Source organism: Cornus florida, unplaced genomic scaffold (genome assembly GCF_030987335.1).
Source record: "Cornus florida cultivar Cherokee Brave unplaced genomic scaffold, ASM3098733v1 CherokeeBrave_3.0.0_Hap2_Chr01, whole genome shotgun sequence".
Taxonomy (NCBI): Eukaryota; Viridiplantae; Streptophyta; class Magnoliopsida; order Cornales; family Cornaceae; genus Cornus; species Cornus florida.
In genome coordinates this window covers 63,450,035-63,462,153 of record NW_026775571.1, presented here as the reverse complement: position 1 = coordinate 63,462,153, position 12,119 = coordinate 63,450,035, and the positions used below count along the sequence as shown (strand labels likewise).

Below are 12,119 nucleotides of genomic sequence, written 5' to 3'. Positions count from 1 at the left end.
AAAGATGCCATCGCGAACCTTAGAAGCGAACGAAATGCAATTGAAGAGGCCCATGTTATGACGGATGCTAATATTAAGGTTGTAAGTACCTTGGAGAAGTTGTTGGAGAGCGAGCAATAAGAGATCCAAAACCTTCATTGGTCGTAATTTTTTTTAATTTTTTATTATTGTTCTCCTTTATTTCTCTATGTATTTGAGCAAACTCTTATTGATTTTCATTTTGATTAATAAAAGCATTAAGAGTTTTATTTATTCCGCCGTTCACAGTTTAAACTCTTGTGGGCCAGGAGTAATACAAAGATTTTTTTTTATTTTTTTATTTTTTATTTTTGCACAGATGACTGTACTTGGAACAAACCTCCAAGCTGCCTATATACCCTTATAGGGATCAAGTCCATGACGCAGTTCGGTAGAAAACAAGCTTCATTTTTTTTTTTTTTTTTTTTTGGGCCGTACACAGTTTTAGCTCATGTGGGCCAGAAGTGAGCATCCTTCTCATGGATAATATCGCTTCAAGAACTTGGCATTGATTGGACCAACCCTTACACCATCTTCATCGATGATTTTGTAGGTGCCATTGGTGTAGACTTCTTGTACCACGTATGGTCCATCCCATTCAGAGTTAAATTTCTTACCCATTTGACGGGGCATGATTATGGGACTTCGTACGGCGAGTACTAGGTCACCAACTTGAAAAGATCGAGGACGAACCCTCTTGTTGAAGGCGCTTGAGAGCCTAGCTTGATAACACTCTAATCTTTGTTGAGCTTCAAGTTTTCTTTCATCTAATGCCTCCAACTCTTGAAGACGAAGTTGTGCATTCTCCTCATTTGTCAGTCCTTCTTGGATGGCAATCCTTAGTGAAGGGATTTGTTGCTCGAGTGGTAGAACCACTTCAACACCATATACAAGCGAATAAGGCGTTGCTTGAGTGGGGGTACGATATGTTGTTCGGTATGCCCAAAGAGCTTCCTCAATTCTTTCATGCTAGTCCTTTTTAGACTTTGAGACTACTTTCTTCAATAGATTGCAAAGAGTCTTGTTGAAAGCTTCTGCTAGTCCATTTGCTGGCATGTTGTACATAGAAGACTTGTGCTGTTTAAAACCAAACTTTTCACATAAGTCACTCATCAACTTGTTTTTGAAAGGTAACCCATTATCAGTGATGATGTGACGGGGCACGCCATATCGAAAGATGATATTGGTTTTAATGAAGCCCACCACAGTTTCTTTATTTTGTTGCTTGATCGGGATTGCCTCGACCCATTTCAAGAAGTAATCTGTCACAGCAAGGATATATACATGACCCTTGGAAGATTTCAAAAAGGGTCCGACCACGTCTTATCCCCATGCATCAAATGGCCAAGACGTAACCATAGGATGTAAGAGTTCAGGTGGTTGGTGGATGAAATTGGCATGGAATTGACAAGCCTGACACCTTTTTGCGTAATCCATGCAATTTTTAACCATAGTTGGCCAGTAGTATTCCATTCTTTTTACTCGAAAGTGGAGCTTAAGACCCAACTGATAAGCCACGTAGACCCCTGAGTGTGTTTCCACCATTGCTTGAGTTGCTTCATCTTCTTCGAGACAACGAAGAAAAAGTCCTTCATATGAGCATCGAAACAATGTATCTTTGTAAAAGATAAATCGAGGTGTTCTTCGGCGTACTTCGGTTCTATGTCGAGAATCTACAGGAAGCTTCCTATGTTCCAAGTATTTTTGATGGGTTGTCTCCAGTCTTCAGTTTCTATGATCTGAACAGAGATTAGATTTGTTTCTTCCAACTGGCCCTTGATCGGTTGATAATATGACCTAAATTTAATCAACCTTCGCAATAGCACGAATCATTGTAAAATAGGGCTATTGGTCGGGTAAGTCGAACCACTGGAACTGCGCTAATCTACGGCAACCTAAGTATCTAGAATCATTTTAGAGTGATATGGAGTGTTCATAGAGGATTTGTTGGTTGTCACTTAAGTTATGAAATTAAGATGCATGAACTAAAAACTTGCAAGAATTTAAATGAGATGAAATTCGATTAAAGACAACTAGGGGAGTGAATCCGTCTCCATCCCTATACACATGCTAGATTAGAGCTAAATTGGGGAAAAACAATATATAATGGCCAAGAATTATATAGCAACTCATGGTTGCCATATAATTAACAAGAAGTACATTGAATCACAAACAAGAATAATCCATCAAAGGTGAATATGTTTAGACTACCTAAACTAGAGTGTAGCTTAAACACATATACTTAAATGAAAGACTATCAAGCCCTTGACACAATGATGAAGCACATGAAGGTAGGGATTAAGCATACACCATCAAAGGGCTTCCCTAAGCAATGATCTATCAAAGTCACCTATCAACATGTCATTAAACCATTCCATAACCTAGTTTCCATTCTCACCATGAAAACTCAAGCAACATGATTAATGTAAGAGGTCATCTAAAACAAGATAAACAACTCAAATAAATCATTCATAGCAATATTAACATTCATTACAACAAATGAAGTGCTCTTGGTTATGAAAAGACCATAGCATATACATTGTAATCCCCAAAATAAAGCTAAACTAGATCATGCTTACAAGGGAGGGACTTCATCACCTCCCTAGAGGGTGAGTTAGTTACCCACAGAAGCTTTAGATGAAGGAAAAAACATGCCTTTTCCCTCCATTTTCGAGCTCCCTTCTTGTGGCTTCAAGAAACCCTTCTCTTGCTCTCCTCCCTCTCTCTAGAAATTCTGCCCTTCCAAGATATTTGATAATGAAATGCTCCTTTAGCTTTTGTAGGCAAGAAAACCAACCAAAACCCCTCAAAACAAGGCCCTCCACACATCTTCTACCAACTCCAAAAAGAGGAAATAAGAGATGAGGGTGACAAGGCACAAGTGGGCTGAAAATGAGGACTTCCGGAGGGCATTCTGCCCAATTTTCGAGCGCTCGAAGGTGGCTCTTCGAGCGCTCGAAGCTACTTTCCAGCTTGAGCCACTTTGGCAAAATGACCATAACTTCCCGCTCTGAACTCCAAATGACGAACCGTTTGAAGATTTGGAAAGCTAATTCAAAGCTCTACATAAACCATGTTATAATGAAAGTCCAGTTCTGAAGGTTGGAGGGTCAAAAATGAGGAGCAAGGTCGAAATCCATTGCTGCCAGGCTGTTCTGCGCACCTTTGGTGAAAATAGCATAACTCTTTGCTCTGAACTCCAAATGAAGCAAACTTTATGTCTTTGGAAAGCTGATTCATAGCTCTTCATGTTATATGTTTTGATGAAAGTCCAGTTCTCGAGTTTGCTAGGTCAAAAATGGCGATCAAACTCACTTCCCACTGCTGCCAGAACTTCCTTAATGAGCACCATGACATTTAAGGCTTCAACAAAAACTCATTCTTGCTCCTTTTTGGCCAATGAACCTGAAAATAAATATGAACATGCAAATGAAGGCAATCTAAATAAAATAAACAACTAATGGACTTAACTAATGCAAATAAGGGCGCTTGAATATGTAATATTCGGCGCTTATCACACCCCCAAACTTACATTTTGCTAGTCCCTTAGCAAAACTAGAATGAAAAAAAAAAAAAAAAAAAAAAAAAAAAAAAAAAAAAAAAAAAAAAACTTAATGAAATGACAACCAATGAAATGCTTCCCATAGACATCAACCATGGTGAAAAGGAAACATGCATAGCTCAATTACAACTTGAAACAGACAAAAGGTCAGAGATGCTATCATTAGGTAGACTACCTTGCATATACGAAGCATTGATACAAAAATTTGCTAAACACATTTTCAAATACATGCATCAACATCGTGGTCAATATAAATAATTCAATTGTCATCTCTTGAATGGAAATCAACTCTAACTTCAGTGAAAGTGAACCGGATTTCCTAACATGTGGCTTTAACCTTTTCTTTTCCAATTCCAAGACACAAGTCTTCAAATCATTGAATTCCCTTACTTTTGAAGTCCCTAAGGCACGAATTTATTCACAAAACAACTTTTGTTGCTTGTTGACAATTTATTAAAACAAAAAAAACGATACATAATATGGTTGTGCAATGTTGAAGTCCCTTAAGCTTTCTAACCAACCCATGTAGCAAGCGTTAGGCCAGCAACTCCCAAACCGGACGGCTTTAGGGTGCTAAGTGAAAAGACACTCCTAGGGCTTAATAACTCGAATTGGCAAGGCTACGAACTCCAACGAACCACAGTTATTTATTCTTATTTTTGTGAATGACCGTGCAATGCCTAAGTCCCTTAAGCTTTCTAACCAACCCATGTAGCAAGCGTTAGGCCAGCAACTCCCAAACCGGACGGTTTTAGGGTGCTAAGTGAGAGAACACTCCTAGGGCTTAATAACTCGAGTCAGCAAGGCTACGAACTTAAGCTAGTCATTATCTTTCTATTTTCCTTTTTTTTTTTTTTTTTTTTTTTTTTTTTTTTTTTAACATGCCAAAGGTATCCATCCATTAGGTTCATCAATTCAGATTAACTAGGTCAAGAACAAGGTCAATCCAGTTACATGCCTCACAGTCAAGTTTCCGGTGTGCATCTGTGCATTGTGAAGCATACAAGAGTATAAGATCCAACGAGAATCTAATTGAAGCATTTATACAGATTGAATTGCATCCGCATGATCATTTCAAATTCAAAATTTTTTCTTTATTTTCCAGACTTAACAATTGCTTTTATACACAAGGTATTAAACATGAGCATCATCTCCGACAAGTTTCAAATTGTCATATCATTGTTTTACAAAAGTTGACTTTATTGCTTTACATGGATCAAAATACATTATGCAGGCAAAAATGAAATACCAAAAATGCAATTGCACCCCCAAACTTGAATGACACATTGTCCTCAATGTGTGAAGACAAGTGACGTCAACAAAAAGTGAAAAACAAAAACAGGAACAACAATACCATGAGAATGAGGAGAGAGCATGACGGGGTGACAAAAAGCTCCCATGCGACGTCTCACAAAAACAAGCCCCCAAACTTGAATTGTGCAAGCTGCAAGAAACAGTTAGAAAGATAGATGGGAATAAACATGACAAAAATAAAGAAACAGTAAAAGAGAATATGTATTGAAAAGCAGGTGGACAAAAGAACAAAAAGAACTAAAAAGGGGGCATGCCAAACCAGATCTAGAAAGACAAAAACAACTTGCCAAGTTCAAAATAAAAACGAACATACACAATTGAAAAAAAAAATAAAATAAAATAAAAAAATAAATAAATAAATAAACTACGAGCTAGGGGGAAGACGGGCAAGGATAGCATTGAGGAGAGAGTTGGTTTCACGCCTTTCTTCTTGAGCTATGCGACGCTCTTCAGTAGCAATACGGCGGTCTTCTTTTGCACGGTGGTAGTCCTCACGCATGGTCCGATTGTAGTCAGCAAGGGTGGCCTCAAAATGGTCCAGGCGGGTGTGGATGCCGGCAATGCTGGCTTGTAGAAAAGCATAGTCAGGCGGAGGGTCAACAGGGGGCACCTCCATGCCAGCAGCCTCAGCCATGGGATCATCCCCGGAAAGAGGAGGAGATGGAGAGCGGGGGACTGGAAGGGCAGCAAGCTGAAGTGGCCGAGAATGGCTAAGAACATTGGTCCACCGGCGGAGAGAAAAAGTCTGAAAAAGTCTGAACATTCGTTGCGGCACGAGCTCACCCGCTGAATTTTCAACAACGGTGAGACCGGATTTCTTGGGGACAACTTGTGTGGGGCTTACCCACTTGCTATCAGAGATGGGGTAGATGATTCCCGCATCTAGCAATTTTATCACTTCCTTCATTACCACTTCCTTCATGTTAGGATTTAACCGGCGCTGAGCCTCTCTAGTAGGCTTTGCGTCATCCTCCATATGAATGCGGTGCATACAAATAGAGGGGTCAATTCCTTTCAAGTCAGCCACTGCCCAACCAATAGCTTCTTTGTGCTCTTGTAGCACTGCTAAAAGGTTGGTTTCTTGGTCCTTTAGAAGGTCCGATGCAATGATGACCGGGAGAGTTTGATTCGAACCAAGGAATACATACTTGAGATGGGCCGGGAGCGGCTTAAGCTCAAGTTGCGGTGGAGACTCCAAAGAAGGGACCGGAGGAGAAGAAGAGAGTTGAGGAAGTGGTTCTTTTGGAACTTTCCATGGAGGAGTGTCCATGATAGCATTAATGTCGAGCAATGAATTAACTTCTTGGATTGATTTGTCAATATCAAAGTTTGAGAAGTCGAAATGAGACATGCAAGTTTCAAGGGGGTCCTTGCTTAGAACGAAGGGAAGAGATTCCTCAACCACGTCATCAATGACATCAACAAGGAAACAATCATCCTCATTGGAAGGATGTTGAGTTGCATGAAAGATGTGGAGTTTGACTTGCATGTTTCCAAAAGCAATGTCCATCACCCCGGTCCGACAATTAATTGATGCATTAGCCGTAGCTAAGAATGGCCTACCGAGGATCACGGGGATATGCTTCTTTGGGTCATGGACCGGTTCCGTGTCAAGAACCACAAAGTCTACTGGGAAGTAGAATTTGTCCACTTTGATGATAACATCCTCAAGAATGCCTCGTGGATGCTTGACCGATCTATCGGCAAGTTGCAAAACCACGGAAGTCGGCTTTAGATCTCCCAAACCAAGCTGCAAGTAAACTGAATATGGAATTAAATTCACACTAGCTCCTAAGTCAAGGAGGGCCCTCTCGATTTTGTTGTCACCAATGACACAAGAGATTGTGGGGGCGCCAGGATCCTTATACTTTGGAGGAGCACTATGTCGAATGATTGCACTCACATTTTTAGTTAACATTACTTTCTTTGGCAAATGATTTTTAGAAGTGCGCTTTTGAGTGCACAAGTCTTTGAGAAATTTTGCATAGGGAGGGATTTGCTTGATAGCATCCAAGAGGGGCAAGTTGATCTTCACTTGCTTGAAAACTTCCCACATGTCTTGAATTTTACAATTCTTGTTCCCAATATGTGTCGACTCTTGAAGACGTTGAGGAAACGGAGCTTTTGGCTCATAAGTAGTTTCCACATTTGGGTTTACATGTGCGGGATTTCCAGAAATGGTATTTGGACGAGAAGAGCTTGGATTTGGATTTTTCAAGGGAGGTTCTTTTTCATTTTTGTCTCCATCAACCTTGTTGTCAACCACTCTACCACTCCTAAGGGTGGTGATTGCTTGAACATGCTCATGACTCGGCCCACTCGATGGAGGGGTTTCATCAATCGCATGCATTCCTCTAGGATTTTCAAAGGGTTGAGCGGGAAGCTTACCCTTGTCCTTTTGAAGCAATTGGTTCACAGAGTTAGCTATTTGGCCCACTTGATTTTCGAGCTTAGCTATGGACTGAGTATGAGAGTGAACCATTTGAAGGGTAGGCTGCAGAGATGTCAAGAGTTGCTTGTTAGAATCCATAATTTGCTTGTTTAAGGATTCCATCATTTGCTTGTTTGCAGCCACAATTTCATCAGTTGGGTACACCGGAGGTTGATTAGAGACATTTGGATTATACGGAGGACGGTAGCTTGAAGAGGCTGGAAATTGCCTATTTTGAAATTGAGAGGAGGGAGGATTTTGATGCCCTTGGCTTTGAAATTGAGAATTTTGTGGGGCTTGTTGCCTCCACGAAAAATTTGGATGATCTCTCCAACCTGGATTATAAGTATTGGAATATGGATTATTCCCAGGCCTTGAGAACATGGCATTTGCTTGCTCTTGATTTAGATTGGGAAATTGCTCCGGTGTGGGGCAATCTTCTGAGAGATGGAATGGACTAGTACATGATGCACATACCGTACTTGCCGAATTTTGAGACAAAGAGGTAGAAAGATGTGGTGCCATCAATTGATAGAATTTGTGAGCTATGGCATCCACTTGAGAGGATTCTTCCCTCATCGTCTTTGGTTGACAAGGATTGGTGTTCTTTGCAGCGATTGAGGTTGGAGCCCTACGAGAAGTATGTTGAAGTGAATTTTCACTTAAATTCTCAAGTAGAGTCCAAGCCTCATCCGCACTCTTAGACATGAACATCCCTCCACAAGAGGAGTCAACCATGAGTCTATGTGGTTCAGTTAAACCATCATAGAAGGCTTGCACCAATTGCCATTTTGGAATCAAATGATGCGGACATTTCCTAAGAAGATCTTGCAACCTTTCCCAAGTCTCATGGAGTTGTTCTCCATCGATTTGAGAAAAGCTGAGAATGGAACGCCTCATTTGGTTGGTTTTGCTCACCGGATAATATTTCTTAAGAAATTCTTGTTGCAATTGAGCCCAAGAATTGATGGAATTTGCCACTAGGGAGCTCAACCAATATTTTGCGCGATCTTTTAAGGAGAATGGAAAAAGATGCAAATGGAGGGCATTTTCAGGGAAACCTCGCAACCTGATGGTTGAACAAATCTCAAGGAACTCATCAAGATGCTTATATGGATCTTCATTATCAAGGCCATGGAAAGATGGAAGCATTTGAATGGTACTAGATTTGATCTCATATTGAGCTGCATCAATGTTTGGCATCACTATGCATGAAGGTGAAGCATAGGTGGTAGGGATGAAATGGTCTCTGAGGGTCATTGGCTCTACATTTGGAATTCCAGCCCTATCACCATTAATTCCCTCATTTCCGACATTTCCTACATTTTCAGCCATTGTGTTAAATTCAGTTTCAAGTTCTCTTATGCTAGAAGATTCCCTAAGGTTCCGTCTAAGAGTTCTTTCAAGTGAATTTATGTCAACTGGCGAGTCAAGAGTTGGGAAGGAAAGCGATCTACGGCCAAACATCAACACTCACAACACAATCATCATAACAAAAATTTTTATCATCAACTTCACATACGATGTTCCCTTTCTCCTCAATTATCACAAGACATATAAAAATTGGCCTCGACAAGGACCGATGCTTTGTAAAACAGAAAAACAGAAATAGCCTCGACAAGGGCTTCACAAGCTAAAAATCTCTAGATTAAACACATGCAAAATATTAACAAGTTTGAAACTAGGAGGTCAAGAGACTTACCTGGAGTCCTCTAGACTTACAAATTTGCTAGCATTTCCTCAGTGAGCCCCGAATTCCTAGAATCTCACAAGATCACTTAAAACATAAAGATGGTCAAAACCACACAAGAAATATGCACAATTCACAATATTAACAATCAAACTAAAATTAACCCTAGAACTTTGGTTGCTAAACCGTTTGCAAGTCCCCGGCAACGGCGCCAAAATTTTGATCGGTTGATAATATGACCTAAATTTAATCAACCTTCGCAATAGCACGAATCATTGTAAAATAGGGCTATTGGTCGGGTAAGTCGAACCACTGGGACTGCGCTAATCTACGGCAACCTAAGTATCTAGAATCATTTTAGAGTGATATGGAATGTTCATAGAGGATTTGTTGGTTGTCACTTAAGTTATGAAATTAAGATGCATGAACTAAAAACTTGCAAGAATTTAAATGAGATGAAATTCGATTAAAGACAACTAGGGGAGTGAATCCGTCTCCATCCCTATACACATGCTAGATTAGAGCTAAATTGGGGAAAAACAATATATAATGGCCAAGAATTATATAGCAACTCATGGTTGCCATATAATTAACAAGAAGTACATTGAATCACAAACAAGAATAATCCATCAAAGGTGAATATGTTTAGACTACCTAAACTAGAGTGTAGCTTAAACACATATACTTAAATGAAAGACTATCAAGCCCTTGACACAATGATGAAGCACATGAAGGTAGGGATTAAGCATACACCATCAAAGGGCTTCCCTAAGCAATGATCTATCAAAGTCACCTATCAACATGTCATTAAACCATTCCATAACCTAGTTTCCATTCTCACCATGAAAACTCAAGCAACATGATTAATGTAAGAGGTCATCTAAAACAAGATAAACAACTCAAATAAATCATTCATAGCAATATTAACATTCATTACAACAAATGAAGTGCTCTTGGTTATGAAAAGACCATAGCATATACATTGTAATCCCCAAAATAAAGCTAAACTAGATCATGCTTACAAGGGAGGGACTTCATCACCTCCCTAGAGGGTGAGTTAGTTACCCACAGAAGCTTTAGATGAAGGAAAAACCATGCCTTTTCCCTCCATTTTCGAGCTCCCTTCTTGTGGCTTCAAGAAACCCTTCTCTTGCTCTCCTCCCTCTCTCTAGAAATTCTGCCCTTCCAAGATATTTGATAATGAAATGCTCCTTTAGCTTTTGTAGGCAAGAAAACCAACCAAAACCCCTCAAAACAAGGCCCTCCACACATCTTCTACCAACTCCAAAAAGAGGAAATAAGAGATGAGGGTGACAAGGCACAAGTGGGCTGAAAATGAGGACTTCCGGAGGGCATTCTGCCCAATTTTCGAGCGCTCGAAGGTGGCTCTTCGAGCGCTCGAAGCTACTTTCCAGCTTGAGCCACTTTGGCAAAATGACCATAACTTCCCGCTCTGAACTCCAAATGACGAACCGTTTGAAGATTTGGAAAGCTAATTCAAAGCTCTACATAAACCATGTTATAATGAAAGTCCAGTTCTGAAGGTTGGAGGGTCAAAAATGAGGAGCAAGGTCGAAATCCATTGCTGCCAGGCTGTTCTGCGCACCTTTGGTGAAAATAGCATAACTCTTTGCTCTGAACTCCAAATGAAGCAAACTTTATGTCTTTGGAAAGCTGATTCATAGCTCTTCATGTTATATGTTTTGATGAAAGTCCAGTTCTCGAGTTTGCTAGGTCAAAAATGGCGATCAAACTCACTTCCCACTGCTGCCAGAACTTCCTTAATGAGCACCATGACATTTAAGGCTTCAACAAAAACTCATTCTTGCTCCTTTTTGGCCAATGAACCTGAAAATAAATATGAACATGCAAATGAAGGCAATCTAAATAAAATAAACAACTAATGGACTTAACTAATGCAAATAAGGGCGCTTGAATATGTAATATTCGGCGCTTATCAGCCCTCGAGCAACTACGGCAATACCCACTGTTGGCATACTGGGACGGTAATTGCCTCGGCTTCTCCTAATGCCATTGTTGTGGCTAAGTTAGCCAAAGCATCTGCTAAGCGATTTTCTTCCCTTGGGATATGTTCTAAAACAATGTTGTCAAATCTACTAAGTAGATTGGAAGCATACTGGAAACGTGAAATCAAGTCATCTTTCTTGACTTCATATTCCCTAAGAAGTTGGCTAACTACTAACTTGGAGTCACCATAAACTTCAATATTTGAAATCTTCATTTCATTTGCCATTTGGAGACTAATTATCAAGGCTTGATACTCGGCCATATTATTTGAGCAATTTTCAGGAAACGAAAAAGCATATGGCAAAATTTGTCTTTGTGGAGAAACGAACACCAATCCTGCCCCTGCTCCATTGGACCACGGCGCACTATCAAAGAACATCATCCATTGCGGAAGGACATCAACAAAGAAAACCTTCTCATCAGGAAAGTCTTCAGATATTTCCCAATCAGCTGGTATTAGATGATCAGCCAAGAAGTCAGCAAGGGCTTGCCCTTCGACTGTCTTTCGCGGGACATACAAGATTTCGAATTCGTTGAACAAAATTAACCACCTTGCTAGTCGCCCAGAGAGAACAGGTCTTGACATGACATACTTAAGGGGGTTGGCTTTTGCAATCACATGTACGTTGTGAGCCAAAAAATAGTGTCTTAATTTCTGGGAAGCAAATACTAGTGCGAGACAAGTCTTCTTAATTGAAGGATATTTGAGCTCTGTTGTAGTCAGCCTCTAAATTAGATAGTATAAAGCCTTTTCCTTATTCTCCTCATTATTTTGTGCGAGGAAAGCCCCAAGCAATTCATCTTAAGCAACAATGTATAGTATAAGTGGTCTTCGAGGTGTGGGAGCTCCTAACACCGGGGCATTAAGCAGGTATTTCTTGATGTTGTCTAAAGCATTCTGATAAGCTTGGTGCCATGTGAAAGGGGCATCTTTCTTCATAAGTTGACTAAATGGTTGGCACCGGCCAGCCAAATTCGAAATGAACTGACGAATGAAAGCGAGTTGTCCTTGGAGGCTTCGCAATTAATGCAGGTTTTTGGGCGGTGGCATTTTTTGAATGGCCTCAATCTTGGAT

The 12,119-nt window shown here is 40.2% G+C and overlaps 1 protein-coding gene across 1 annotated transcript; it reads right to left on the bottom strand.

Moving 5' to 3' along the window:
* Nucleotides 1-10,987: 10,987 nt before the first annotated feature.
* On the bottom strand, nucleotides 10,988-11,629 carry LOC132273531 (uncharacterized). Its single transcript, XM_059774491.1, has one exon. The coding sequence runs from the start codon at nucleotides 11,627-11,629 to the stop codon at nucleotides 10,988-10,990; it is 642 nt and encodes a 213-aa protein (XP_059630474.1).
* Between the last annotated feature and the right edge of the window lie 490 nt (nucleotides 11,630-12,119).